Genomic DNA, 26604 nt, shown 5'->3' with positions numbered 1-26604 from the left:
TTTATAAGGAATAAACTGTCACTAAAAGAGGAAGAACATAAACCACTTGTTTATCCATTTTTCTCTATAGCAGATACCGAGTAAATGTTTGAGATAATAACACACACACACACACACACACACACACACAGGTGCATGCACACACACATGTGCACACATGCTATTTTGTGAGCTTCTTCTTTAGCCTATGATCTGGAATTTCAGAATAACCTGGTAGTTCCTTTCAGGAATTTTGTCTTAAAATGTTACCACAATGTTGAGAATGTTTACAGGATAGATATGAAAGTGTTGTACTGCTTATTTTATTTTATTTGAATATTTTTATTAATGCTTTAAGTATTTCATACAATGATTTTGATGATATTCACCCACAGCCACCCCCGTAGCTCCTCTCAAATCTACCCCAAATTCCTCACATGCCCCAAATTTTTGTCCTTGTATTAGAAAACAATGCCTATTCCAACTTGTGCTACCCATAGATTCCTGGATGTGGGGTCATCCATTTGAATGTTGTCAACAGACCAGGATGCATATCCTCAAATATACCCTGACTTTTCATCCCATAAAAGCCGTCAAATGCCCATAATTCTTCAGTGAAAAATGAGGGCTCATGACCCCCTTCCCCTCTGTGCTGGAAGCTTGACTGACTTGATCTTGTCCAGTGTACAACCTATTTGAAATCTGGACAAAATCTCCTGGGTAGGTACTGTTGAGTTTAAGAAGATATTCTGAGAGGAGTTCATTTGTGGATCTGGGAGTGAATATTAATAAAATATATTGCATGAATATCTCAAGTAATTAATAAAAGTATTTATTTTTAAAATCAAGGTAAAAATTTCTAAGAAAAAGAGTCATTGTGTTATTCTACCACACTATGTAAAACATGTCTTAAAAGTCAAATTCCTGCTTTTCTTTCCTCTTCCATGAAAAAATAATGAGGAGAATGAAATAACAGATGTTATAGTAAATCCATGTGTTCCTCATCATGTCACCTAATATGACATGTGGCTTACTTTAAGAGAAATCAATATTTTGAAACATCTTACTGAAAATATTTTAATGTTTCTAAAATTTAATATTAGACAGGAAGAGACCACCTGGACATTTGAATATGCAACTCCTCACATATGCAAAGAAATACATTTCCCTCCTCAAAAAACATTTAAATATGAAATAAACTTTGTTTATAAAATACAAGATGAGCATAGAACTGAAAACTGAGGGCTGGAAATTCAGTTCACGGTATACAAACAGCCAATAAACATGACAAAACGCTCAATCTTGTTGATAGAAAAGTACAAGTTTAGATGAGTTAGCATTTTACCCTGATTAAAGTCATAAACATAAACGTGAATGATGCCATCCTATTCTGGAAAGCACATGAGAAATATGAACTAATTCCTAGAACGTTTCTGGAAAGCAATCTGTAGCAATATGTATGTTATTTGTAACGTGTACACATAAGTAAGTATATATGCATTTGTGTGTACAATTTTTCATAAAAATATGTCCCAGTCTTCCAAAGTTTATGATTTATCCTAGAGTTTAATCCTATTTTTGCATTTTTAAGACAGGGTCTCCCTGTGGCCCAAACTGGCCTGGAACTCGCTATGTAGTCCAGGCTGTCCTCCTCTCAGAGATTCACATGCCTCTGCTCTCTAATTGCTGAGACTATTGGCAGGCACCACCCTGCCTAGCTTTATTTTTGCAGTATTTTAAAATAAAACATATTCCCTCAATTTTATATTCATAGCAAATAGTTTTTAAAATTCTAAATTTCTATTAGGCAATTGCCAAAAAAAAAAAAAAAAAAAAAAAAAAATTTTTTTAAAATTTTAAATTTTTTTTTGAAAATTGCAAAAAAAAAAAAAAAAAAAAAGTTATTGGGCTGGAGAGATGTCTCAGCAGTTAAGAGCCCTGGCTTTTCATGCAGAGGACCTAGGTTCAATTCCCAGCACCCACATGGAAGCTAACAAACAGCTGTAACTCCAGTTCCAGGGAATCTGACTCCCTCTCTGACATCTGCAGGCATTGCATGTCATGGGTGCACTGACGCACATGCACATGAAATAAAAATAATATTTTGTAATTACAAATTAAAAAATAGTCATATCACAGTATTGGGTAAATTTATGGAAAAGCATGTTGAAGATGAATATAAAATCACATGTTAAAGAGTTAAGTATTATTCAGTTGTATTGTGCTCACCCTAGATCCAGAACGATTTCATCTTGAGCTCCTTAAATAATGATGTCTGTAAGGACTTTATTTCCAATTGTGGCTAAATGGCTACACCAATTCTACACAAATTTTGGGAGGCCACTGTTTAGATCATTACAGATTGATGTTATTTTTCCTCTCAAGGATAATCATTTTGAGTTGTATACTCGTTCAAAATAAATAATTCATCTCTACATGTGTATTCATCTAAAATCTGTGTGATAATTAGAGCTTCTAATCAGCATGAGGTAGTCCATCACTACTCACCTATTATCAGTGCATCCAACATGAAATAAATGGGAGGAATTAATTAGCTTACGATTGGGAAGAGCTCACAACTGCCTATTTGCATCTTTACAGATTTGGAGGATTCTGAGTTCAAAACGTGAACCTTTACTTCCCACTATTATTTCTTTGTGTCAAAAGTTATTAAAATGCGCTTTTGGAATTTATATATATTATGATCAATTATTTTTGTAACTGCATCTGATAGTAACTGAAAAAATAACTGGTACAAATACTAACTCTTATTCTGAACTAAAGCAACAAAATTAGTCAATAAAGCAAGATTAGCTGAGCCTTTGCCTTTCTGTTCTCTCTCCTGTGACTCAGACTTAGAAACACCTGTTATATTCTTGACAATTTGGCAATGTTTTCAAAAGCATTATAGAGCCAGAAAGTACTATACATTGAAAATTGACTGTTGTTTAGAGTTGTCTCTCAAACATACCTAATAACTGATATATTTTGTAGTAAGTAGAGTCATTGATTTTCCATATGAATCTGCAGTGCTGTAAAGTGTACAGGATTTGACCCTCTATTTTCAATGCCTATAAGATACATGATGCATTGATTTGGCTCTAAGAAAATTGGAAATGATTGAATACTTACTTTGTATGGCATAAATATTCAAGTGCAGAGATGCATACTTTTTTTCACCATCTTCTATTTTGTTAAACAGGTGTTTTTTATCCTGTGTGTTTTACTAAGGTAATGGAACATCTGCAATAACATAGTAATTCAGAATTAAAACAAGGATTTTAAATTGCAGATATCAACTTTATTGTGGGAACCCGTGTCAACTAATTTTTAAGGTGATGTTTTTAATTTCCGAGTGCTGTTCAGGAAAATCAACTCCGAACTGAATTTAAGAGAGTTCTCATATTTCATAGCCAACATAGAATAAAGATAATGATAAACACATTGATATTTTATGGACTGAAAAATGGAAGCTGTACCACAGCTGTTTTGTAACAAGGTCAATATTAGAAAAACCACACTGTTTAAGAAATATACCACTTTTACCATACAATCTTTGAAATTACAAATAAAACAGAATTGTAGAGATTAAGGATTCTTAATTTTAGGGATAGCAATGGGCAAAGATAAGCTGTTTTAATGATAGAATTTTTATAACTAAAGAAATCTTTGCTACAGATACAGTGATAGCTTTAGAAGAATCTTTTGGTTTGCTTTGGTTTCATTTTAAGACAGGGTCTCCCTGTATCGCCAGTTGACCTGGAACTTGCTATGTAAACCAGGCTCGTCTAGATCTCACTGAGATTCCCCTTCCTCTGACTCCTGAGTGCTGGGGTTGATGTTGGACACTACCATACCCAGCTCTTTAATATAATCTTATACTTAAAAGCATTTTGAAATACACACACACTGTACACCACACAAACACACACACACACACACACACACACACACACACACACACTGAGTTCTGAGAATAAATTTTAGGGTCATGACAAACATTACAGGACTCACACAGTACATGTCAACCCAAACTCTTCCTTTGTAGCAGAGGTCGCTGTGTTATAAGAAGTCTACCACTAACTGAAGGAATAATGCTGACTCTATTGGTGGTTGAACTCAGAGTTATGTGCTCCTTACAGACTCCATTTTGCTATCTTTAGTGAACTTTAGTGTGGTTTACTCCATTATATGATTCTATAAAAGGTCACTGCTACTAAAATAAAATTTAACATTTATAAGAATAACAAGCATGTCACATTTCTGGAATTTTCCCAATAACTACTATGCAATATTTAGGCTTTCAAATTTAATCATTACAACAATTTGAATTTACATATTTCCATTTGATTGTTGAGAAAATATAGAAAAAAAATGGAAGAGCTTGCAAGATTTTTAAGGTCAAACAGCTGAGTGATGAAAGAAAAATTCAAACCTAATCTGCTGGAAATGAAAACCTATGCTCTGAAACTTTAAGCATCAGATAAAGTGGTGCTGACTGTAAGGGATGAACATGTGCTTTTGTGAACACAGAAAGAGATAGGGGAAATGCAGAATGAAGGGTGCCTTTAGATACTATGAAGTGGAGATTTTCTTTGCATCTAGAGGAGCTAAGTTACTTTAGAAGAGATTAATTCAAGTATTTTCTGGTTGATTTATTTTAGAAATCATATGGACATGCACACACAGATGGAGCCTTTACTTACAGACTAGCTTTCCTTATTCTTTCTGTCTATAATTAATCAGAAGGAGTAAGAGAGATTTTATTTATTTTTATTTTATGTGTCTGAGTCTTTTGCCTGCCTGTATATAAGTGTACCATTTGTGTCCTTGCTGTCTATGGAGGCCAGAAGAGGGTGTCTGATCCCATGGAGGAATTACAGAAGGTACTTAAGATACAATATACTCAAGGACATTCAGCAGAATTTTTAGGGTGACTTAGACAAGCAATCAATATGAAGTGCTAAAGATCATGGTATATATAATAGAGAGGACAGGAATAGCTTGTCTGCTGTACATGGCTGGACAGGTTAATCTCAAAAATAGCTTGGGCTGGCCAAGGGAGACGTTTGGGAAACATCTCCAAACTGCTTTCTCTTGTTGTTTGACTCAAAATTAAATTCCTCTGATAGATGCTTACTTAAAATATATAAATCAACATTTGGATTCATGATTATGAGAAATTTTCAAATCATAATTCATAAAGAAGTATTTTAAATTATATTAAAGATGGTAGACTTTATATATAATTACTTCGTTCAAAACCAAATGAATATACAAAATGAAATTCAACTTTCAAAAAAGCCTCCATTCATTTGCCAAGAGTTCATTCGTATGGAATAAAATGGCATCTCAGGTTTAATCCAGAGATGGAGAGAGCCAGTAGGAAATAGATATTAAGAGATTTATCATAAAGACTATCCTGAAGTGATTGAAATGCACACTGGATCTCCTAGGATGAAGTCAATGTCCAAGGGTAGAATTTCTGCACTTAAAAATTTTGTCTGTTGGGAACTGTCCCAGAAGATCAAATAAACAGTAGCCATAACTTAAAATTACATATAGGCTAGAGCACCTTCCACAAAACACCTGCCTTGAAGCACTTGATTAGCGTTTCAGTAACTGGAGACTGAGGTCTAGCCCTTTTGGCACAGAAAACTGCCCAGCACAGATGGTCTTTGAGAGTAGTTGTTAAACACTGGAATGATGCTATTGTTTGTTCATTTTGAGTAAAAATGAAGTTGAGGCCACAAACGGCCAAAGCCTGGAGAATAAAAGTCTGTAGAGTGTGGGTCCCTGGAAAGGACTCCTGTATTAAACTTCAGCCACTTGGGGCTCAAAGACCATTGCAGAAGAGGGGGCAGAAAGTTTGTAAGAGCCAGGGGAGGATGTATGTGACCATATGGAAACAGAATCTTATAGGCTCCTGGGAACTTGCTCATATGAACCCACAGCGATGGTGTCAGCATACACAAGACCCACGAAAATTCAAGCAGACAAAAACCCAGCTTAGAACTGAAGAAGGCAACCTTAGACCAACAGATCCCCAACTTAGCTGAAGAAATGTTTGCAGCTGACTGCTGCCTATAGCCAGTTGAGGGAGAGTTGGTCTTCTTTAAGAGAGAGACTCTAGTTAGACTAACTAGACCCTAGTGGATGAACTTGCACTGAGGGACATCTGGGTACACTAACTTGATTGGATAGGCCTTAACATAAATGAAAGAATGCATGAAATCCAGTGGGGTGGTCTATGTGGGTTCCAGAGAGAGGAGGACGTATAAAGATGGTTAAGATGTTTTGTATGAAATGTACAAAATTTAAATAAAAATACATACAAACATTAGGTAGAATTACTCAATTCAACATATATATATGTATCTTTAACTATTTTAAACATTAAAAAATGAAGTTAAATTTTGACCTAACATAGAAGTTTATTCTTGATAAATTACAACTCAGTTTCAGAGCTGACCAGTACAGAAGTCATTGCCATTGAGGACTAGGTAAGCATTCTTCTGGAAGTTCACTGACTCTCATTTATGCTTTCCTGGGAGAGCACTATGATCTCCCTCTCCAGCCGACAATGGTGCTTATGAAAGGGTGAGAGTGTTAACAAATACCAAATCAAGGCCACGTTAGCAAAGTGAAGTAAGCATAAGTCTACTTTAGGGATGACAAAGGACTTCTGTCTAAGCGTCTTTTTGTACCCTTGATGATGTTGAATATTGTAATAAACTACAATTTCCATTGTTTTAAGTACAACTGTTCCCAGTTGGTTTTACTGGTTTTTACAAAATTATTTTCTGATTCACTTCCATGTATGGGTGCTTTGGTATACTCTATGGATACACAATCAAAATACTAATATTAGCCAGGAAAAACTAAGCACCAGTAATAGTTACAAAGTATGGAACTAATGGTCTACTTTTTATAATTAGAAACTTCTCTGGAAAATGTATCTCTAATTCTCTCAGTGCTGTTTTTCTTCTAGAAAATATTTGTATGAGTGAGTCTATCAAATAGTTTTCTCTAACAGTGTCATTCATTGATGGAGCTCTTCCCTAACATTAGCAAGTTGTTCCTAGTCTTTACTTAAAACACCAGTCCTTACTAAGAGTGGTTTAGAAACTCTCTTATTACAAAGTACTCATCTTTCTTGGAAAAAAAAATATATAGACATATAACTTGACACATGATATAAGCATAATTTCAGGAATAGTTTGCTTTGCTTATGTAGTTTTGGTACCAAATATTGGTGCCAATTTCATATTGGGGGAAAAGTAGAACAGAAAACAGGACTATATTTTTATCTCTACCAGAGCTGTCAAACTCATAGATTTAATATTTGGCAATTTACACTGAGCTCTCAGTGTCTTAAAAATACCTCATGGTCCTTTAAGAATAATTACACATTTAAACTGCACAAAATAATGAATTTTACTCTTGCATTTTTGTATATTTATTCAGTGTGCTTTGTTCATTTTCTACTGCTCCAGCCAAATTGCACAAACTGGATAGTTTGTACACAACAGTAAATGAAATGGCTTGCTAGTCTAAAGGCTGGAGGCATAGCACTAGCATCTGGTGAGGGTCATCCCATGAAGGACTGTGGAAGTACAAGCAAACTTGTGAGAGTATCTGGCAGATCACATCCTTTTAATCAGGAACTCCTTCCTGACATAACAGTATTAATTCATGCAGCAGAGAAGAGCTCTCTTGGCTTAATCATGATGTAAAAGTCTCTTCATACTTTTAAAATAGCAATTACAATTCAACATGAGTTTTGGAGGAGACATTCAAACCAGAGCAGACAAGTATCATTTGTTTATACCAATTTGTTCTATTAGTAAATGACTTTGAGACTTAGGAAAGAATGATGTTTTTTACATAAAAATTATACATATAAGATTGATGATCTATGGAGCCTCTATAGTCTATCCACATTTTCTACACTCTTTAGTCAAAAGCTCCAATGTTACTGTGTATACTATAATGCATACAAGTTATCATTGAGATTGTCCTCCTTTTTCTCTAATGGGGATCTGATGTAAAACTAATACACTGCAAAGATGGCTTCCAGAGATGGAAGATTTTCTGTTTTCTGTGTAAGTTCAGTAGCTTTGGATTCTTCTTTCTTGGCCCAAAGTAGACATAAACACTGATCTTGAATGAATTATGGAGGCATAAATTTTTAGACTGTCTACTCTTGATTTATAGACAGTATTTCTCAGAACAGTGAGAAAAAAATGAGTCTTGCTATTTTTAATATTTCTTCATCATTCACATTTTACATTCTGCATCTGCCTAAGGCTGTGTTCAATGGTACATTTCTATAAACTGGAAAAATACATGGGAATTTATGAAACGTATTTTCAATTCTTGCTGTGATATTTCTGCTCCTTTAGTCAAAATAACAATAATTACCACAGCAATCAAAATACATAAAGTATGTCAACTATTGTTAGTGTTTTTCTAAAACTTTTGAAACACAGCTGGAAAACCTTATTGTTCAGTAACTGTTTTTTATTTTTCCTGGTAAAAAATTATTTCATAGGATTGGAGAAGGGAAGTCAGTACAGTTTCCAAGTGTCAGCCATGACTGTCAATGGCACAGGACCTCCTTCGAATTGGCACACAGCGGAGACCCCAGAGAATGACCTAGATGGTAAGACCTTACATTCTAGCTTCTTTCTTAGATGGGTTTCAGTAGTTCTATAAAAAATTTAGTGAACTTCAATGCAGAGGGCATTTATTTTGCCCTCATCTTCAGATGCAAAATTAAATAAGAACAAAAGTAATGGGATTTAAGAGGTCTAGTAATATTAATTTTGCATTAATTATAATCTCATGATAAGTTGCTCTTACCATAATCTGAAGTGTGATGTAGTTTTCTAATATTTTATTTTAAACAATTGGCCTTAACTATTTTCTTCACAAGAATTGCCATATTTTCTGACAGTAGTCACAAAATATATGACATACTTACCCTCTCTGGCTTTCTAAGTATACTCTTTCAGAACAATAGTAAATGTTTTTTGACTTGCTTTTGATATAATTTGTGTTAGATGCCATTTTTGTGCAAAAGAAAAGCCTACTTCATATGTCTAATTGATTGTTATCTTGAGGTATTCCTAGGTAAGATATTAGGGTTCATATAAAATTTGTGTATCAGTAAATTAAATCTGAGTTCAGTCTTTAAAAGCATCAGTGAAGAAAGTATTCTTATAATAAAAGCATCATGGCTGGAGCTGGAGAGATGGCTCAGAGGTTAAGAACACTGACTGTTCTTGCAGAAGACCTGGGTTCAAATCCCAGCACCCACATGGCAGCTAACAACTGTCCATAACTCCAGTTCCAGGGGATCCGACAGCCTCTTCTCTCCTCTGTGGGCATTGCACAACACAGGTACACCTACCTACATGCAGGCAATACACACATACACGTAAAATAAAATGAAATAAAATAAGCATCATGGCTAAATATACAGAAAACAAAATGAAGAAGTTTTTAAAAGTATGAAATGAAGTATTTGTAAGAATATATACATGTCATATGCAATTTGTTTTAAAGGTAGAAAAGTTGGGAAGTAATGAAAATAAGAGAAACATGTAAATTAAGTTAGGTGTTCAATTCTAGGACCAATGGGGCTGGAGAGATGGCTCGGCAGTTATAGACATTAGCTGCTCTTGCAGAGGGCCTTGGTTCAGTTCCCAGCACCTTAATGGCAGCTAACAATTGTCTGTAACTTCAGTTCCAGGGCATCTGACACCCTCCTCTGGCCTCCACAGGTATTACACACATGGGTACACTTACATACATGCATGTAAAACACTCCTAACACATAAAATAAAAACGTAAAATGAGCCCTACAGGAAGGCCTGGCAGCAGAAACACAGCTAGTCACACTGCACCAGTAGCCAGGAGACAGAGCATGAACAAGATATGGGGTCAGACCATAAAACCTCAAGATGGAGACCAGTTTCTGCAGCAAGGCTCTACCTCTAAGAAGTTCCCCATCCTTCCCCAAAAGTGCTACCTGCTGGATACCAAGAGTTCAAACAAATGAGCCTATGGGGAGGTAATTTCCCATTCATACCACAACTTGGATTTAAATAATATTTTGCAAACCTTGATGAATATCAGGCACTGGGCAATGTTCTGAGAATGAAATAATATGGGGGGGAAAGGGCAATCTATTCCTTGTGGAATTGAGAGTATAACAAGGGCAAGTGTGAAAAAAATGGGAAACGATCATTACCCTGCAAACTAATTAGAAGATTTATAGTGTCCCTTAAACCTGCATAAGGTATGTGAATGAAAGAGGACAGACAGAAAGAGAAAAGAAAAAAACTGATACTTGTGTTAAAACTGATACTTGAAGCCAGTCATGTTGGTGTTGGTTCATGTCTGTAATCATAGCATTTGAGTGGCTGATGTAGGAAATATTGCTTTTGAGGCTAGCCTAGTCTATCAAGGCAAATTCTTCACCAAAACAGCATCAACAGTAACAAAACTGATCATTGAAAACAAATAAGCATTACCTATGCAAAGTGAACATTAGCAATTGAAGAGAAGAAACAGAGAACAAATAGGTGCAGAATTGATGTCAGCACAGCGAGTATACTATTAGCATACTGAAAAAGCAAACAAACTTCAAGACTGAAACATAATTAATTTTGGACATAGGTAGGTTCAAATTCTGAAAGACTAAATATTGACCACGTTTGGAGCACTGTACTAAAATTTTCTTTTAGTAATTATTTCTTTACACTAGCTACATTATTATTAAAGAAATAATATAATTGCATTTAGGAGAGGTTGCTCTAAAGCATTAACAGATATTAGAAGTGTCTAAACATGGGCAAGCCAGTTATGCCAATACTAGAGCAATACTAGAGACAGTACTGGGATTTGCAAAAAAAAAAAGAGTCAAAGCTTAAAAATGCTGACTCAACTTATAAAAAAAAAAATCCAACTTCAGAAAGACTATTCCATTCACTAAAAGGTCAGGGGAAAGTTACACGTGTTTTATTTGTTCTAGGTATTTCTTAATTTATTTTATCAGGAATTATTTTAGATGCCAGGAGAAAATTAATAAAAAGTCCCTGCTCTCAAGGAGTGTAACTTTTATGCAGCTACAAATAGATAGAGTACTTATAAATAGTGGAAGGAATAGAGAAGCAAGAATTTATCTGATTAGGTAAAATTTATCCCAGACTTTAAGGAAAAGAGGGACAGCCATGGGAGTGGTCAGAGCCTTCCCAGCAGAAGGGAGGTGAAGATCAGCTGCCAAACAACGGGGAGCTGGCAAAAAAATTGATGAAGCTGGGCCAAGATCATGAGTTAATCATGATCCTTATGTTAAGATGATAAGCTTTAAACATACTTAATTTTTCTCTTTTGCATTAGAAATAACGTTTGAAGTTATGACGCTGTACTGTATCTCTCATCCATACTCAAGGGACAAACATTATAAGCTTTATTTCAGAGAAGGGTAACTTAACCTAACATCTGTCTTTGCCAGGCCAGCTAGGAATAACTAAGTTAGAGCCTAATACCTGATTCTGTGAGTTAACACCTAGGACAGGGGGCAGAATAAAGCCTTCTCTGATCCCATAGCAGTGTATGTAGGTAGAAATTTATGAAACAGAGCCACCGTGATTCAAGGTAAATGATTCTAAGAAGTGAGATCATATCATTTACCCAAACCTAGGGGCCATATCTCTTACTGGAAGGAATGCAAATAAATGGAGCAGAGGTGCTGGAGATCCTATGAAATATCCAGGATGAATGGAATTATGCACTTGACTTATGCACTTTCCCCTTGACTCCGAGTGAGTCAGAATCTAAGTAGAATGGACATGTAAAATTACAGCTTCTGAGACAGAAAACAACATTCTTTTAATTCCGTGATTTTCAATACTTATGCCTTCTTCATATGATCCAATTCATGCCTCTAGTTAATCAATAATCTGTATCTGGTACTCATGAGTAGAACCATAATAAATGCTTAGGTATGTTTGTCGAACTTTTCCACCCTCTTCCTTTAAGATTGCCTTTCTTCTACATGTAACATTCCTTCTTCCATTCTCCTTCTTTGAGCACTGATGCAGATATTAGGAACACAACTGAGAACCATAGGGTGCTGAGTGATGAAGTATGCAAACATGAAATTGGGAAGAACAGCTCTGTTGATGCATAGATAATGTACTGATTGGAAAATATTTCACTCGGTTGCATAGTAATAGAAGCAGGTATTTTAAGGAAAGGGTGTTTTGACAAGTATGATTATGAAGAAGAACACAGGAATATTATTTCAGAGAGTGCCTTTAGTATATTACCACTGCGATTCCTGGCTCAGAAAATGTGTCCTCGTTTATTTGAATGTTACTCTTTTACCAGTCCATTATCCTAACATGCTTCGAGTTTTGTTTCTTTTTAATTCTTCTGCAAATTCTGCATAACGATAATTACTAAAACAGTTCTTGCCTTTTCTCAAAATACATATTTTAGGAATCTGAAAATCAAATAAGTAAAAAAGGAATCTAATGGAGTTGGTACTTCTATTTTTTCCTTTTTAACTGAATTTTTGTGAATTTCATATAATATGCTTTTATCATATTTAGATCCCTTATCTACACCACCTTATGACCCTCTTCCCAATTCTATGTGCTATGTATATATACATATATATATGTTATATATCAAATTTGCGTCCCAGTTGCCCTTCTGTGTGGATCCATCCACTGCAGCTTACCTCTAAAAGAGACCAACGCTCCCTCTTCCAGCCAGCAGCCATTGGTTTCTAATAGTTCCTCGGGGTTGAGGCTTTTCACCCTCATCTCCACTTCTACTCTGGGATTTTGCCTGACTTGAGCTAACAAGGTACTTGTGCATTCTGTCCTTTCTTGATACAATATTTTTACAGATTATGAGATTATCTTTTTAAGCATAATAAAAACTAACTGCCCTTTCAGAACATTTAGCTATATGAATAAGATTTGCTTTTCTTCCACTATAAACTCTTGTATAAATTCACTGTAAGAGATTAATAGAATTGGTCCTTAAGCCTTCTTTACTGACTCATGATGACTCTCAATCAAGACACTAAAATTAAAATATAGCCTCTTTTCCTTCTTATTTTCTTTGGATAGCACCATTCAGATATTAAAAATCTAATTCTTGATAGGAATGACTCTGTAACTGAATAGACCTGGTTGACAGTGAACAGGAGCAGGTCCAAAACAATACACATGTGCACAAACATCTGCACACAAATGCACACTTACAAGCACACACATATCTATATTTAATTGAAGGGCATTTTCTTTAACTATTTACCTCATTTTGACTTATTGATGTAATGCTTAAGTCATAAAATAATGTATAAATACCTTCTACACAAGCTTTCAGGGCTCATGTTCAGAAGCTTTGAATCCAAAGCATTCCAAAGAAAGGAATTTGCACATAAAATTGCTTTGATTTTTCCATAACTTAATGATAATGAAAAAAACAAGAATTTTGAAAACATGTGAAATGGAAAGCATTCTTGTCCACAGAAAAAGAAATCTGTACAGAAAGAGAGCTGCAATATTAGAACTCTTGATTACCTTGTGTAGTGAAATGACTCCCCTCCCTAAGTCTCCTGGTGAACTCCAGAAACAATGGGTTCATAATCATGGCTCTGAGCCTGAAAGTCAGCTAAGCAGAGGCAGTGCTCTTGAAGATTATTTTCAGCCAGTACCTCTTCCCTTCATGGACTCCATGCTTCCCACAGTTGACATAAGCCCCATGAATATGAACAGTAACTTGGAGAAGTACCCATATCCTCATGGCTTGCCCTTTTATTTAGGACATTTTGTTAAAGTAATTATAAAGCCAAACTGCACTGTTTGTTCAGAGTTCTCTGGAAAGCACATTCCTATTACTGGCAGCTGGGAAGTTTTAAAATATTTATTTTGTGCCTCAAATTTTTGGCTTAAAAAATCAACATCATTAGAATTCCCCAAGGTTTTTATGTAAATGCCCTGCATAAGGATGAAGTTCAGGAGGAGTCCTCCAGGGAACTGAGTTCTAGGGAGGGGGTCTGTTTATGTGGCCTTTTTAAATAAATAAATAAATAGAAAGAAAGTGAACAGGTGGAAATTGCCACACACCATCAATAATGATACGATTTTTAAATTAAATCTTTGATGTCAAATGGATTGGATTGGCCAGGCTAGCAAACTATCAGCAATGTAATGACTCTGGAAAGTACCAGAGATGCTGCAAAAATGTGTACCTGGGAATCAACCCTAGTTTCCAGCTTTCAGGAAATAGGTAATTAGCCCTATTATTCTGAAGATGGGTTCACTGAACACTCATGTTACTGGAGATGTGAGCTACCATGACACTTCTGTGCTTTGGAACTAACAGAACGTGTGATACTCACTGAGAATATGAACAAAGAAACCAGTATTAAAGCTTATTTTCAGAATTATGCTAATATCTAAAGTCATAAGGCTACCCAGAAAAAAGAGACAGTGGATATTAAAACTAAGAAATATATTTTTAAAATAGTTTCATAAGAAGAAAACTCTCTTAGTAGAATGATACAGCAGAAAAACAATTCTTAATAAACTGGAAAAAAATGGAGAAAACAAAGAGAGTAAAATATGTATGAGTTATAATTGGCTATGCAAACCCCATTCCCCAAGCGCCTCACACCAATCGCTGAATATGTTCCCTTGCAGACTTGTTACTAACATATCAAAAGAGATTTTTATGGATGTGAGTAAGGTAGGGTCCTGAAATGGATAAATTATCATGAATAATCATGGATCCTATCAAATGTTCTTACTGGAGTGAGGCAAGAATTCAAAAGTGAAAGAAACGTGGCAAAGAAGCAGATTGGAGGAGGCAACAGCATGAGCCTAGGAAGGGGACAACCTTTAGAAGCTTGGAGACGAGAACACATAGTTTTGAGAAGTAAAGGAAGCAGTGTGGACACCAGCTTAGCACACTCAGACCAATGATGAACTTGCTTCAGAATTGTAAAATTGCAACTTTATGGTGTCTTAAAGTATCGGCTCATAGAAATCTATGTCACTAAGAGTAGGAGGCACAATACAAAACTAGTACAAGTGTCATAAAATTGATAATATTTGAATTATTGGCCAAATTTCATATATACATGCCAAAATAAGTTTATATACCATAAGGAAAATCTGTATGCTTTTGTTTTGTTTTAGTCTTATTTTAGCATTATTTTGAGACCAAAAAGTATGAAAAAGGTACGTTATAGGTATGAAACAGAAAAGAAAATGAAATATAGTGTTTTTGGTGCCTTTCTATTGCTGTGAAGAAACATCTAAGAAGAATCAGTGTAAGGAGAAAGGATTTATATTGTCTGACAGTTTGAACTCATACAGTCTATCAAGACAAAGCAAGCCTGCCAGTAGCAGTGGCGTAGCTGGTCATGGTGTGCCAAAGCCCAGAAGCAGAGAGAGAGAGAGAGAGAGAGAGAGGTCAGCTGGTGTGAACAAGCTTTCTCCTTTCTACTCTTTTATTCAGTATGGGATCCCAGCACATGGGACTGTGCTGCGCACATTCAGGGCAAGACTTTGTCCTTCAGTTAAGCATTTCTTGAAATGCCTTCACACACAAAGGTGCCCCTCATTACTATCCCAGTTATTTATTAACCCAAATAGGTGGACACAAAATTAACCATCACAAATGGTAGGTGAGAGGATAGGAATATGGACTTCCACTGTCAATATGAGAATTTACAGAATGATGGACAAAGGCTGAAGATGTAGCTCCATTGTAGACTGCTTGCCTAGAATGCACTGGGAGGTGAGGCAGCAGGATCCGAAGCTGGAGGTTATTTTGTAGGTTACCGTACAAGTCTATCATGAGCCCTGAATACTCTTCCATTCCAGAACTAGTGTAGTAAAGGTACTGTTGTATTTTAAACATAGACAACAAGGTAAACAAAACTTATTACCCAAAGTTTACCAGATTATCAAACTTAACACCTTAAATTCATATCCCCTAAATTCTGTTTATTCATAAGCATAAAATTATATACCTATATGCTGACATAACCATTATAATGAATAAATATGTATATAATTAAAATTTGATCGTGTTACGTTGTTTTTCAAACAGTTTTTAAATTTTCCCTTTAAATGTGAAGATTATGAGCTATCTCACACCCTGATCACATTAAAATTCCACAAAATACTTTGTCTTAGTTCACAAATAACATTATGTAGAAGAGCAGAGTCCAGGACAACACATTTCCTGTAGTGTTATGAGTCTTTAGTTCTTTTAACATGTCACAATTCCTTTCTTCTAGTATGACTTTCTGAAAAGACTGGGATTTTGTCCTAAAGAATGTTCTTCATTCATTTTTGTCTAATCATTATGATAGTATGATTTAAATTATTACTATATGTAAACACTACTTTCTGTATTTTTATAACCTTAAATTGTATCTACAGGCCAATATCATATTCATAGACTTGAATATGCATCTCAAACCTGACACAAAAAATGACAGGAAAATCTGTAAAGCATTTATCTAGTGTAATTAAAATAGTCATACAATTAGAAAATTGTTTTTTTCTTTCAAGTCACAAAGGAATATTTACCAGTGAGATAGAAAGAAATGCATTTTAAGTTTTCAGTTCATGTTAAATATATGTGATCTCATGTTATTGAAAAATAGTCCATACTAATATGGTACCCAACATGTTTGAAAATAGAAAAAAAAATTACAAATAATACATAGCCCCATGAAAAAAAAGTTTGTAAAATCTAGACAAACTTTTAAAACCTGATACACAGGCAACCTGATTTACTATTTGCCTTATTGGATTGAAAAATACTAAATACTGTTTCACAAAATTTATTTTTATTTTTGACAACTACCAAAGCTGTATTTGCTTGGTGATATTTTAGTAAAACAATCAGTGAAGGCCTACAACAATGGAAATGCATCTAAGTAAGCACTTGGGTGTTAGGATATAAAGAGTGGAGTTCGCAGTAGCCAGTAGAAGCATATGTTCTTCTGGAAAATTAACTTAATGATTATGTAGGATTTGCTCGGTGAAGAGAAATAGAGGTACTTTGTCATGAAGTGGAATTTTTTCTCAAGGACTTTTGATAGGAGCCATTAACAACAGGGAGTTGATCCTTGACAGACTGTTTTAGAGAGTCAGTCCTCAGTACCTGTCTTATCACAGAATTAAAAATTTCAAGGCCAGCCTGGTCTATCTAGTAAGTTCCAAGACAGCTGGGGGTACAGGGAGACCCTGTCTCAAAAAGACCAAATAAGAAAATTCAGACTGGTGTAATCACTCAAGTGGATTTCATCTTGCCCAAAGAGTAGAGTAGGCAAAGCCAAAACTAACTTTTGAAAGAAATTGAAAGTATTCTTAAGTTCTTGTCCAAGTGGCTATTCAAAATCTCTGAGCAAAAGTCTAGAAAATATAACAGAGATTATTTTTGATTTGGAAAAATTTTCAAAACCTGGGTAATAAAAAAACTTAATTTTGTTTATGAAATGTTTTAATCTCCTTATAACTTCATTTGATGATATTATCAATTATTTTGTAATACAAAAAGAATGGATAAGATGGATTTGAATTCCTAATCATTAAATTTGAATGTTGCCTCAGTCACTCTGTAATTTTGAGAAAGAAATTTAACATTCCAATGGCATAAATTGTTTTCATTCATAAAAAAGGTATAATAATTGCTTAGTGAGAACTGAATGAGATAGTAACAATGGAGTGCTCAACACTGTACTGTTATGGCTGTTTTGAGAAATTCAATATCATACTTTGACAATATTTCTTTTTGATATGAGAACAAAATTCTCCTACTTCTGATATGAAGAAGCGCATTGATGTCTGTCACAATCCAGTCTTTACATTAGGAAAGCAGCTGTACTTGCTTCTGATATAAATGAAAAGCACAATTGCTAATTGGATAATTATGTAGAACAATGTCTTCTACTTGCATCAATAAATGCAAAACGGAAAACTGTAAAAGCAAAGTCATTACTAATTTTTAAAAGTTCATATTAATAAGAATATAAGTATGCTTTAAAACATTTATTGTTTTTGTAAGAACTATAAATAAGAATTATCTCAATGATGGAATGCTGAACTCTTTGTCTTTACAGTTTAAACAGGCTAAGAAGTTTCACATGTTCAAAAGTACAGTGATTTTGATGAGAAAAATTAAAAAACAATCTTTAAATATCAGAACATTTTATTTCACAAAGTATTATTTTTATAAATACTGTGATGGTATATTGGGAAATTCCAAGAAGCTACACTAAAATAAACATTGGAAATGGATAGAAATTGTAATAGAGCAGTACATCTCCTGTACATAAAAGTTGCTTTTTCTTTAAGTAGAAATAATAACTATAATTAGTTTTATTAAACATTTAAAAGAAGAAAATTTATGAAAAATGACCTAAAATGCAATATCTATTCCTAAATTTAGCAATATATGAACAAATGTGTTCAAAGAAAAATATTACATTTAATCCAAAATATAAAATGAGACATGAAAAAATATACACACACATATATACATATATATATATATATTCCTGGATGGGCATGTGAACACCATATAATTGTTATGCCTAAATTTATAATTAATTTAATAAAATTCTAATCACTGAAAACTTTATATGAAATAAAAATGCAAAAGAATTCCAAGAAACTATGAAAAAGTATAACCAACATCTACTATAAGGCCAGGTTGAAAATCAATATAGCACTGTCCAGCATAGGAATCCATAATTAAATCAGTGTAACAGATCATAGAAACCAGAAACATTTCCTGATATAGTTGAGAAATAAATGTAAAATCATTTCAACAGCAATATTTTTCACTAAATTATACTGGGATAATTGCCAATATTTTTGGTAAAACATGCAATGCTTTTGTTCTACATAAAACTAGTTTATTGTGGTGATTTTGGTGAGTGAATTTGAAATCAGAGTGGGTGACATGATAACCCTATACATATTTTAAAAATAGAAAAGCAGTAAGCAGTTGTGAGAATTTTTGTCGTTTCTTTCTTTCAATATTTTCAAGATAGAAAGCTGAAGCCAAAATCAGCTGTGAGCTGACCTTTCATGTTACCGTTTGTTTTTTGGCCTGGATCTCACAGAGATCTTCTGGCCTCTGCCTCCTGAGTGCTGGGAGTGGTGGCATGCCCCACCCTGCCAGGCTCAAGTTACTCGTTTCTTAATACTATTTGTAAGAGTGAGACTGTCCGAAAAATTAATAACAAAGGAAAAATCTGCTGATAAAATTCACTTTGAGACTAGATCTAGATCCAGTATCTGCCATTTATGCATCCTGAAGTCCCACCCCACCCCATTCTTCCTCACTTCCATTTCACTTTTGTGTACACTCATTAAATCTCTGTGAGCTGTTGCTCTTACCTTCTGAAGGCACCTGGAATCTATTCTCCCTGTTCCAATCCCACCTCCGCCATTTGTATCACATTTCCATCACTTGTTAGCTGACACTAGTCTTATACCTAGTCTCCTGATTCCACTTTTCTCTTTCTGTACTCCAGACTCTACAGTGTTGCCAGAGTGATCATTCACAGCCAGACCTATGGTGTCATTTCTCTGCTCAAACTCTTCTCCATCTGGCCCCATCATCCACTCCAGTCTGTTGCTGTGCTGTGTCTTCCTGTGTTTCTGCTCTCCAGTTACTGTTATTTAACCACAGAAGATCTCCAATCTTGCAGTTCATGTGCTGTCTGCCAAAGTGGTGTGTGTGTGTGTGTGTGTGTGTGTGTGTGTGTGTGTGTGGTGTGTGTGGTATGTGTGTGTGGTGTGTGTGTGTGGTATGTGTGTGTGTTTGTGTGTGTGTGGTGTGTGTGTGGTATGTGTGTGTGGTATGTGTGTGTGGTATGTGTGTGTGTGGTGTGTGTGGTGTATGTGTGTGTGTGTGTGGTACGTGTGTGGTGTGTGTGTATGTGGTGTATGTGTGTGTGTATGGTGTGTGGGGGGTGCATGTGTGTGTGTGTGTGGTGTATGTGTGTGTGTGTTCACATCAACTTGTCTTTCATCTATATTCAATACACTTGAGATGCACTGACTGTCTTTTAGGATTGGTCACACCCCTCTCAATAGACTAATAACAAGGGAAATGTTTTGTCTTGAACGTCACAGTGTTTTACCAAATCCCTGTTACAGATTACATAAATAAGTGTCTATATAAATGTCTTGGAATATATTTGAAGTGCGTATAGCACATAATCTGATTCTTCACTTTTGCTTATTGTCAAATATATCAGTTAGACACATGCATTCCTCTCTTTGTCACATTTTTCATAAACATAGGAGTGCGTTCCCTTTCCCACATTATAATTTAAGAAGAAAGTCCTAGAATCAGACGTGTCTAGCCATAGCCCACAGGATACATGCAGAAAAGAACAGATATGAATATATCCTAATATAAGATCACAAATTTACTTAAAGCGTTATGAGCTTTGTTGTGTTTGACTTTTTAACAATTCCATGTCAAATGGTTGCATACAGCTGATATTTATCTAGAAAGCATCCTTGACATAGCATTTTAGAGAGTCAGTGATGTTTTTGTTTGGTCTATAGTTTTGAAAAATCACCAGGGTTTGAATATCCTTAGGGGAAAATAAGCCTGAAGAGTTCCTTTAGTATACAGTTTGGTAAAGCGAAGGTACAGTGGGTTAAATGAGAATGTCCCTCATAAGGTTCAAGTATTTCAACACTTCCCCCAGTTAGTGGCCCTCTTTGCCAAGATTTGGGAAGTGCAGCCTTGCTGAAGGAAGCACATCACTGGGAGGTGACTGAGAGTTTAGAGCCCTCTTCAATGTTCAGTTTTTCTCTCTCTTCATCTATGCCTGCTTAAAGATGAGAGTTCTCAGCTTTCCGCTCTGGCTTCCTCCTGCCATTCCTCCTCACCTTGATAGACTCATCCCTCTGGAAGCACAAGCCCAAATGACATCTTCCTTCAGTAAGTGGCTTTGGGCATGGTGTTTTATCACAACAACAGAAAGGTAACTACTATATGTGGACCTCCCCATTTCCCCAACTCAGAATAGGGTTCATCAGTGAACTGTCAAAGAGCTAAGGTTATTCAACATAAGTATATCATCAAACACATCGTGACAGAATCATACAGATTTGTGGTATCTGAAGTTGGTGACCTTCCAGTGGCACAAGTCTTCCAAACAATGGTACACTTCTCTTTCCACAGAACTTTCCAGAAAGCCAAATCAGGAGTGTTTGTTCTAACAATTATGCTTAGTTAGTTTTGTTCACTATTTCAAGATGTCAGAATTTCTAAGTATTCTCCAACTTCACTGTGTTTTAATGTGTTCTATTTGACATACGACCCTGATACTATAGATTGTGCTTTTAATTTCCTAATGGTTCTTGTAAAATAAAAAGCTGAACATATGGAGCCCATGAATTTTGTCGGACTCAATGAGGGCTGATTCTTGGTGTTAGTCACCAGGAATTGGGACTCTGTAGTTTCTCTTAGGAGGAAAGAATCATGTAAAGGAAGAAGCTCGATGTTTTAAGACTAAATCTGGGGCTTCACATTGATGGTCTCTTCCTTAAGGAATTCTGTGCTTCTGTCCTTCTCCCACTAATTTACTCTTAAGCTGTGAATCAAGGGCAGTGTGACGGAGCAGGAACTGTGGCATGTGGATCCAATGAGTGATTGCCTCAAAACGAGGCCAGTATATTTGTGGACTCTGAGAATCAACTGCATACAGCAAATTTTTCTTTATTGACAGTGGGAATAGGTTATTAAGGTCAAAACTTAGGGGATCCAGTGGAAGAGGGATTCTTCATCCCTAGATCTACTAGTAAATTGATGTAGCCTTTGGACACTGTCTTTTTGCAGAACTGATGTGCATTTTGGTACTGAAAGAGTAAATCTGCCTTAATCCCTGCTTGGTATACACAGAACCTGCCCATTTCCTTTGTGCTTCCACTTCTTTTTTGTATTTTGAGTTATGATAAAATAAAATTAAAAATAGTAAAACTATTAAGAAAAACAGAATAATGAAGCAATTGACAGTTTATACTTAAGAAGCAAAATATAAAAGTAAAAATCACAAATCTTATAGTTAAAAATAGAAATATTGATATATCAATGTGAACTGTGTGTGCAATGTTAAATGAGATGACATTCATGAAAATATTAAGTTTGGCATACACATAATAGGCAAATATAGATCTGCCTGTAACTGAAATGGATATTCACTTCATAACATCAAGCTTCCTTGATGTGTCATTACTGCCTTATCAGAAAGGCACTTATCAAGTTCTTCTGATTCCACTTTTAATTTTCTTCTTTATTTATTTTTTATTTCCTATATTGACATAGTACTTAGAACAGTGACTGTCCTGTCCTTATGAACAGGAATAAAAACCTCCATGGGTTAAATTTTTAATGTCCAGAAATGAGTGAAAACTAGTCCATTTATAGATTAAAGAAAATTTAAGCTTCAACATCAGAATTTTTCTCAGCATTAAGATTACCTTTGAAGGACTTGAGAATGCCTTGCCTACAGCAGGTCAACAGGACATGTAGAGAATGATGGAAATATTCTATATAATGGTGGGAATGGCAAATAAAGGAATTTAATGTTCCTCAAACCTCACAAAACCATGAGCACTGAATGAAGTTTGCTACATATACGTTTTAAAAGCTATTAAAATAGCAAGGCTGAAAAAATGTGAGGAATTAGGTACTGTAAGTTAGAGTTTAATGATGACAAAGCAAAAAAAAAAAAATCAAAGTTTATGCTGTCAGTGGCCTAAGGGACATGATATCCCTTGGTGAAAAGAAAGTCTGCAAAATGGACATGGGCACATTGGTATGTATCAGTCCTGCCTGGGAAGAAAGAACATGGTGTCTTAGTTTGTTTCTTCACTGCTGTGACAAAACACTCTGACCAGTACCAACTTGGGGAGGAAAGGGTTTATTTGTCTTACATCTCCCAGGTCACAGTTCATCAGGGAGCCCAAGGTAGGAACTCAGGGCAGGAACCTGGAAGCAGGAGCTGGAGCACAGGCCATGGAGGAATGCTGCTTACAGGCTTGCTCCCTTGGCTCCTGCTCAGCCTGCTTTCTTATGCAACACAGGCCCACCTGCCCAGGAGTGGCACCGCTCACAGTGGGCTGAGCCCTCCCACATCACTCATCAAGAAGATGCCCTTCAGACATGGCCACAGGCCAGTCCAATAGAGGCAATTCCCCGATTGAGGCTCCCTCAACCCAGGTGTGTCAAGTTGACACTAAAGCTATCCAGCACACATGGGGCACATCAATTGTCTTTTGTAGTTTGCTATAGAGAAATATATGCCATCAAGAGCTGTAACACAACTCTTAACAAAATGAACTATAAAATTCAGCATACTAAATGAAGAACAAATAATTATTTTTCAAAAGTACCAACTTCCTGACCCAACTTGGCAGTGCTGTATACAGCAGATGGTACACAGATCATTTTCATTAAAACAAACAAATCTTTTTGGCTACTAGGATTGGGGAAAACTTCAATAATTGTATTTTCATCTAATTTCATTTCTATTATATTCTCTTTTCTTCCCCTAGAATTGTTATCTTATAGAGACAGTTATTCAAAATTGTGGTAATTTTATATCAATGACAGTTGTGCTTAGCTTTATAGGAAATACAGAATTCAATTCCCATATTTTTTTATCCCTATGTCCAGTAACTGTTCTAGATACATGATTTAGAGAACTTCTGAAAGGAGATGAGATAAAGAGTGATGGAATAATCACATTCAGTGAGTAGCCTAACAACTGGTAACGAATCCTACAGGGAAATATAATACATCATTATTGTAGGAATGTTGGTCTCCTGTCAGTTAAGATAGTATGCAGAGTGATTCATCCACCAGAGCTGTAAGCATCGTATAGTAATGAGTATTCAACTGTCTATTGAGAAGCTGTTGGTACTGCCTCCTCCTCAGCCTTTATCATATTAAAAATTTAAGTCTTATATGCATATCCCCAAATGATTTTATCCCTATAAGCAGAAGAGTGTAAAAATGTAGATTACATGCTCCTTCTAGAGCTTTAGCTGACTGTTATTACTCAGTTAAGATCATAGAACCAGAAGGAAAGGACCTATCAAGGCTATGTTAGAACTGGGTGATTGGAGAATGATGGCACACACCTTTAATCCCAGCAGACAGAGGTAGGCAGATCTCTGGGCTCTACCAGCAATAGATGATAGATAGATAGATGATAGATAGATAGATAGATAGATAGATAGATAGATAGATAGATAGATAGATAGATAGATATAGATGATATGATAGATAGATAGATAGATAGATAGATGATAGATAGATAGATATAGATAGATAGATGATTGATTGATAGATAGATAGATAGATAGATAGATAGATAGATAGATAGATGATAGACAGACAGACAGATAGATGATAGAAGATAGATAGATCTGTCTTCCAAATAGATGATAGATAGATGATTGATAGATAGATAGACAGATAGAAGTGGTTAAGAGCACTGGCTGCTCTTGCAGAAGACCTGGGTTCAAATCCCAGTACCCACATGGTGGCTAACAACCATCAGTAACTCCTGTTCCAGGAGATCTGATGCCTTCTTCTGTCCTCTGTGGGCATTGTACAACATGGGTGCACCTGCTGACATGCAGGTAATATTAGATGAATATAAATAAATAAATAATAAATAAAATAAAATAAATAATAAATAAATAAATAATGAAAAGCTAGGCCATCCATGATATATAGTCTCCCCATCTTAACAAATAGTCCAGGAATTTGACTATAACCCAGGAAAGCCAATTTGGACTCACATATCCACTTCTTAATATAAAATACAAAAATAACTTTTTTTTGCACATTCTTTAGACTGTATTATCTCTCATTCATATAACCTTAGGAGTTGTAAATATCCTGTGGCCAGTATGTGCCTGACATGTTTGACTAAGAGCGAAGTATCCAGTGTGGAGTAGAAAGTTGAAATGAGTCGATGAAAGGAGCAATGGACCTCAGAGAGGTGAGGGGTCAGAGGCGAAGACCACGTGGCCTGAAAGGCTGCTCTGAAGATCCTAATCTTAACCTGTGCAATGGAAGTACTGCAGATGTGGGATAGAGAACACGGGAACAATATGGTCCTGGTTGTGTTTTGTTAATCTACCCACATAAGCTGCATCCATATTCACACATACTCGAAAGCCATCTATATCCCGGTGGCTCCATATATATATAATTCTAGGTATGACCATTCACAAAAAAAACAGATATGCATGCATAATTGCTTTCTTAAAATACCCATAGACTTACAGGTCTCCAAATTTAACATGACCCAAAGGGAAATTGCTTGTTTTTCTTCATCTCAGGGCATCCTCCTCCTATTACATAAACTAAAGACCTGTCAGTTTTGACAGAGTCCCATTTTTCCCCAAAGCTTACTTAAACTCTGTACCCCTGAGTCCAATCTGTCTACTTATGTCATTTCCAGTACAGAAGCCCAGACAACAGTGAAAATATTTTAATCATCTCTGTCCTCCTTCCACAAATATGTTATAATATTAAAATAAGAGAATAATCCAAAAACATCTGTTAGATCATACTTCGCACCCCTCACCATCTCAGGAAAAATTCTTCTAGATGTTCTTGATTTGTCTTTCTCATTGTAAATTATTCAGGGTCATTCTATCCCTATCAATATTTCTATACTCTCACCCCCGTTTAGATTTGTGTGTGTTTGTGTGCTCAAGCAGTTACACAATAATATTTCATTCCTCTCTCATTCTCCTGAAACTTAATACTCTATTTTGTTGCTCTTTGAATTAGACTATTGCACCTCATCTAAGTGGAATAACATCATTTTGAGCCTTTTGTGACTAGATAACTTAACATTCTCTATAAAAACCCATAACGTAGCATATGCAAAATTCTCTTTCCTCTTAAGGTTGAACAACAGTCTGTTTCATGGATTTGTCACATTGTGTTTACATATTCATCCACTGATAGGAATTTTTGTTATTTCTGCATTTGGTCAATTGTAAATAATGTTCACAATATTACAATGACCATGGGTATAGTAGTGTTTGAATTCTTGTTTTCCAGTAGTTTCGATATGATGAGTTATTGGATCATATGCTAATCTTACTTTTTAACTTGCTGGGGAGCTACCATGCTATTCCCCATTGTGACATCATCATTTTACATTCTCACTGGTCAACTCATCTTAACTTTCCATTGCTTCCTCCAAGTTCTATGTCTACTGATCTTCTTTGGTTTCCTTAAGTATCAAGCTCTTTCTTCAGTAGGCCTTTGTAGTAGCTGTTTTCTTTGCTTCAGTCTTCATCACAGTGATATTTATGTGACTAACTCTTAATGGATATTCACTTTATAACATCAAGCTTCCTTGATGTGTCACTTACCGCCTTACCAGAAAGGCACTTACCAAGTTCTCCTGATTTTACTTTTAATTTTCTTCTTTATTTATTTTTTATTTCCTGCATTGACAGAGTACCTAGAACAGTGACTGTCCCATTAGTGATGCACAGTGATGACTGA

At 35.5% G+C, this 26604-nt stretch overlaps 1 protein-coding gene across 3 annotated transcripts in view; it reads left to right on the top strand.

The window, feature by feature from the left end:
* The window catches only part of Dcc (DCC netrin 1 receptor), a 791710-nt gene that overhangs the window by 594264 nt on the left and 170842 nt on the right, over positions 1-26604 (top strand). For all 3 annotated transcript variants that reach the window (XM_029558504.1, XM_029558503.1, XM_008822828.3), the window contains exon 13: positions 8534-8644. In XM_029558504.1, the coding sequence (XP_029414364.1) occupies positions 8534-8644 (111 nt within the window). The remainder of the gene's footprint in view (positions 1-8533; positions 8645-26604) is intronic.

Source organism: Nannospalax galili, unplaced genomic scaffold, assembly GCF_000622305.1.
Source record: "Nannospalax galili isolate Female #2095 unplaced genomic scaffold, S.galili_v1.0 scaffold1609, whole genome shotgun sequence".
NCBI lineage: Eukaryota > Metazoa > Chordata > Mammalia > Rodentia > Spalacidae > Nannospalax > Nannospalax galili.
The sequence above is the reverse complement of the archived record's forward strand: the minus strand, read 5'-3'. Positions and strand labels throughout refer to the sequence as shown.